At 46.3% G+C, this 5,557-nt stretch overlaps 1 protein-coding gene across 1 annotated transcript in view; it reads left to right on the plus strand.

The window, feature by feature from the left end:
• The window catches only part of PARP8 (poly (ADP-ribose) polymerase family, member 8), a gene marked incomplete at its 5' end in the record, with an annotated part of 136,802 nt that overhangs the window by 90,921 nt on the left and 40,324 nt on the right, over positions 1-5,557 (plus strand). Inside the window, one exon of the mRNA XM_005872624.2 lies at positions 3,813-3,879. Coding sequence (XP_005872686.2) covers positions 3,813-3,879 — 67 coding nt within the window. The remainder of the gene's footprint in view (positions 1-3,812; positions 3,880-5,557) is intronic.

The raw sequence follows: 5,557 nt of genomic DNA on the forward strand, positions 1-5,557 counted from the left end.
GATAGAGAGTTAGAAACATCGATGAGAGAGAAACATCGATCAGCTGCCTCCTGCACACTCCCCACTGGGGATGTGCCCACAACCCAGGTACATGCCCTTGACCGGAATCGAACCTGGGACCCTTCAGTCCACAGGCTGATGCCCTATCCACTGAGCCAAACCGGTTAGGGCGTGTTCTGCTTTCTTTAACGATTGAAATGCGCTACTTAGTTGTACTCCGATGGTGGTGAAAGGAAAAGAAGCCCTTGTCAGAGCGTGTTTGGTTCTGAGTTATCGGGGTCAGAGCGTGTTTGGTTCTGAGTTACCGGGGTCAGAGCGTGTTTGGTTCTGAGTTATCGGGGTCAGAGCGTGTTTGGTTCTGAGTTATTGGGGTCAGAGTGTGTTTGGTTCTGAGTTATCGGGGTCAGAGCGTGTTTGGTTCTGAGTTACCAGGTTAGGAACAAAACTGGGTCAGTTCACCTGTTCCCCCAACTCCACGCTGAGAGAACGGGCATGCCTTTATGTAATCTTACTGCTGATGCTCATTTTTAAATATAATCTTCGATTCTAGGCAGGGATTTCCCATCACATTATCTCTTTAAAGACTTGTCATGATTGCCTGGTCTTATAAATATTGTAACGATTATATGTCAGTTCATGTTTAGGTGGTTTTACCGTTCAGTGTCACTTACTTAGCATTACAACTCCTCCATCATTTAATTTTTTCATCTCTGTTAGTTGATTTACATATTTAATCGTTTGTAAACCAAAGGAACATGAGGGTTATGCTTTGTCTTTTCATACCTGAGAACGACCCCTTGTCTTGTGAACAAGACCAGCTTGACCAAGAATAACCTTATGGGGTCCTAATAGTTCCCCCCAAAAGCAAAAATGCCCTAGAAAAAATGACGCTAGTTTCTATCTGAAAGTGTTTGAATTCTGTTTCTTTGTAAGAAAACTCTTTTGGTTTTGTTTGTGTTTGTTATATGTATTTACTGGGCTATTTTTTCTCTTCATACGGTTTTCCAATTGATAGACTTAAATCACCTGAACAACTTTGATGAAGTTCTTGGCTGTTCCTCTGCTATCTGCTCGCCCTGATGAGCATAGACGGGGTCTGACGCCTCTGTCTTCCATCTTTCGTCATCTGTCTTAGTCCTTCATCCTTCACCCCAAGAATTTATAACTTTATTTCACTCAGAGAATGTTTTCATGATTCAGCCTTTGATTGAATGTCCCCTCTGTTTTTAATTTGACTCCCATCCTTCCCGATCCTGCTTCCTCTTTCCCATTAATCGCATCCATTTTATTTATGCAACGTTATTCTGAATGTTGGGAGCATAAATCACGAATCCTCCAAGATTGATTATTTTATTCCCGGAGGTGGGGTTTTGCTTTGCTCAGTGTTGAAGCAGGTGTTGAAATCCACTTCTTTCGGAAATTAGTGTGATTTGGGCCTAATTTCTTCCATTAAGAAGACGGAAGAGAGAATCCACACTCCCTGTCCTGTGGGTACATGAGCTCTGACAGTGGAGGGGGCTGTGACTCTCTCTGTTGATGCCGCACCCCACCCCCCTGCACCTGCCCTCCCTGGTGTCTTCAGGCTTCACTGCTGACCGCTCACCTGGGCTTCCCCACCAGACACAGAACCGCTGTGCCCGCCCTTTGGAGTGATGGATGTGGGATGCCTGGGCCCAGTGTCCTTGCCTCAGGCTGGAGAACTGGTTGGTGTGGTTTATGCTCCAGTGTTACCCTCAGGCCAGGCCCAAGCTGAGACTTGACCCTCTTCCTGCCTTCCTCCCCCTCCTCCCACCCCCTATGGTTTCTCTCCTGGGAGCAATGCCATAGTGAACTCCTTACCCCCAAGTCTCCACTCAGGATCTAGATGGGGGTCACGGGGCAAGGAAGAGGTCAGCATCTGCTTTGGGAGGCAGCTGCTAGCCCAGCCCTTCGGGGCACTGCCCTGGGCACATGGCTCGGCCCTCCACCTGCCCCTTTTTCCGAGATGTGTTCACGGTGGTCCGCCTTAGCTTCCTCCTCTTTCAGAGAATGAGGCGTCTGGGGTCAGGGCCCCTTAACATGGGTCCGTTCATTCTATTTGTAGGAAAATTCTGGAAGCATCTCACACGGGGTGGAGTTATTCCAGGCTTCTGCTCCTGTGCCAGTTCCCTAATGGTTAGGGCGAGGCGGGTACAGGCGGTGGGCTTACACTGTCCTGGCACCAGTACATTTCCCCAGAGGCATTCTCCCTGAGGGGCAGCATGATTTAAAATGGGCATTAATGTGAAATACAGGACATCAGCAAGAGGCAATGATACTAAAAAGGAACATAGAGCTTATCATTCCAGAAAAACAATTAGGTTTCATTTCACTTTATGACTTGGGTTATTGCAGAAAAATAAAAAAGTGAGGAAGTATCGCTTGGCTGTTTTGTATTGTGTCTTTGAGGGTTTCAGCATTTAGAGTAAAAGTAGCTGGCAGGAAAGGTAGGGCTGATCCGAGGTGTAGGCTGACCTAGTTCAGAGTTCCTTTTGAAAAGCGTGTGTCCCCAGGCTCTGGGAATGTATGAATAATACCCGTGTGAGCTCCTCTGATGCTATATCTGGGAGTGAACAGGAATGACAAGAACTGAAGAGGTGCACTTCCTTGAAATCAAAAATAAGGATTATTTTCATTGTGCACAGGGAAATGCACTTTAAAAAGACGCTAGTGTTATGCTTTCTATAATGCTGTATGTTTTTTCCAGAATTGCTGGAATAGAAGTCTAGTTTCTGACCTTAAGGACAGGGAAGCTTTTACTTTAAAGAGGTAAACAACTAACTTGAAAATGTTTTTCTGTGCAAATCTTTCTATTTTTGGTGCCTCTTGTGTTTACACGATCAAGGTATTAGAATAATTTCCACGTATCTTAAGCAGCCCTTCCCAACCAGAATTATAAGAGACAAGGAAAAATTGAATGACTTCCACCTTTTTTAAAATATGAAAACACTTTACGGGTTTTATCTGTGAAATACTCTTTAAAACCATTGAATGATGGGTGGTGGGTGACTTTTCTGAGAGGTTATTAATTTCACACACACAGTTATTAACGCACAGAATTGCGTGTATCTGGTAAAAATATGAAGCCCATGACAGGGCCTGCAGTGAACAGAAGTCGCCTGTGCCTTACTCTCATGCTCCGTTATTTTATTCCAGAAGAAGGTGTACGTATAGCCCTGGCAGGTGGCTCAGTTGGTTGGAGCATCATCCATATACCAAAAAGGGTGGCCGGTTCAGTTCCTGGTCAGGGCACATACCTCGGGTGTGGGTTCAATCCCTGGTAGGGGTGCCTACAGGAGGAAACCGACTGATGTTTCTCTTTCACAGTGATCTGTCTCTTTGGTTATCTCTATCTCCTTTCCTCTCTCTCTAAAAATTAATAAAAACATATTTTTGGGTGAGGATATAATAAAAAGGTGTATGTGCCTCTCTCTTCCACTGAAAGAATAGTGTTCACTGTCCTACACATTGCTATTTACAATTAATATGTTTTTTTGAAGATCATTCTTCGTTATTATATGCATTATACATTTATATATACACATATTATACCTTAGTATATAGCATAATGATCAAGAATGATCAAGGTATCTGTATAGAAAGCATCAAAGAGATGGATAGCACTGTGTGCCCTATTTTTAAATGCGTCTATTACATGTTATGTAATGTATACACATGTATGTATCTAGCATTTCTGACATGTACACGCACACACGGAGTTACATCTATAACTTCCCAGTTTCCTGGCTGGTTGGCTTTCACCTTCACGTGGTGACTGATGTTTCTCTTTACAGTGCCCACTGTCGATGTCTTTCAGATTTCCACCAAAGAGCGATTCGGATTGGGGCACCAGCTGAAAAAGTGAGTTTTCCACAGAGTGAGAACTCCCTGTCTGTTCAGGGAGCGGGTTCTCACCTGCCCATCGCTGCCCCCGTGTGTTCAGTAAGCGCTGTTCCCGGGCGCCGGGGGAGGAGCTCCCCGCGATGCTGGAGCTGAGTGGGCACTAGGTTGGCAGAGCGATGCTAGAACCCCGGCTCCTCCTGCTGCTCCCCAGGTGGCTCTGATAATGCTATTGCAGTGACTTATTTTTTAATATATGTATATATTTATTTTTGGCAGTATTACAGATGTCCCCCATCCCTTCCTTTTGCCCTCCTCCGCCCAGCCCCGACTCCCCCTCACGCAGGCCTTCACCACACTATTTTTTGTGTCCATGGGCAATGCATATAAGTATGTAAGTTCTTTGGTTTAAATCTTGTCACAATCTTGGATTAAAAAAACCTTCAAAAATTAAGTGTAAAATGAAAATCTTCCCTTGTCCTGAGCTCAGAGGTGAATTTACTACGAATTGGAATTATGCACCGTTGGCCACGGGTTTACACCTTCTTTTCTCGCTACCTCTACAGCTGAAAAGACCCCAAATGCTTCCTCCCGTCCGCGGCAGCCTGAGCTGAGCTCAGCTAACTGGCAGGCCAGGGTGGGGCCGTGGGTCTGAGAGCTGTACGTTCTGGTCAGCTGAGTTGGTTGGGTAAGATCTGACGGGCAGTGAGAAATTCGTGTTGGCTTAGTGCCAAGAGCCACACCTGTGTTTTTGAACATCACACGCTCACATATGTCAGTTCGTGTTTGAAAATGCAGGTACGGTCCCTCTGCCATTTCATTACCCAGGCTCACTGGCGGATGTTGTTTCCTCACTTTATGTGTGACCATGTGCAATAATAGCTGCTTTCTGCGCGTGTCCTGAGAACTAAAGAGAAAATATCTGCACTTGAGGTTCATATTTTACTTCCTGGAATGTTGTCAATTATAAACAAGTAATGGTACCGGTTCCTGTTGCCAAGCAGCCTGCGCTACAAATCACCGAAAAGAACGTGAGCAACAAGCAACGCCGAATTGATCTGAAGGGCAATCAAAGTGTTTCGGTTGTTGCTCACATAACATTTCACTGTCAAAGTTCCTTCTACGTGAATATCCGCCCTGAAGGGCCCACTGTCCCCTGGGAGGTGGGCGCAGAGAGGGTGCTGTGCTGGGCCCTTCTCTGGAACAGTGCCGCCCACGCCCACCGGGCGCAGTCCTTCCCGCAGGCAGGGCAGGGGGTCCTGCTCAAACGCGCTGAGATCGGTGACCAAATTCCCGCCTCATGATGGTCACTCGGGTTTTTTAAAAAAAGCCACCATGTTTACAGGTGAAGTGAGCGGTGCTGACGGGGAAAGGGGCTGGTTTCAGGTTCCTCCGGGGTCCGCTTCACCAGCGTGGTTTATTACTTAGGACCCGACAGTTGTGTTTTTTACTTCCCACAAAGAAAACCACATGAGCAAATCCAGCAAAGAGAAATTGACGTTGCTCCTACCTTAATAAATAGAATTGTAACTATTAACAAAAGATTTTTCAAACTGCTTCCTGGCAACAACAAAATAATTCAGATTCCCTCAGCCTGGCCTGCACCCTCTCGCAATCCGGACCCCTCGGGGGCTGTAGCCGTGTGCCAAGTGGCAGGCAGCCTGGGAGGAGCCTGAGCCGGGGGCGGGCGCCGCGCTGC

Source organism: Myotis brandtii, unplaced genomic scaffold (genome assembly GCF_000412655.1).
Source record: "Myotis brandtii unplaced genomic scaffold, ASM41265v1 scaffold384, whole genome shotgun sequence".
NCBI lineage: Eukaryota > Metazoa > Chordata > Mammalia > Chiroptera > Vespertilionidae > Myotis > Myotis brandtii.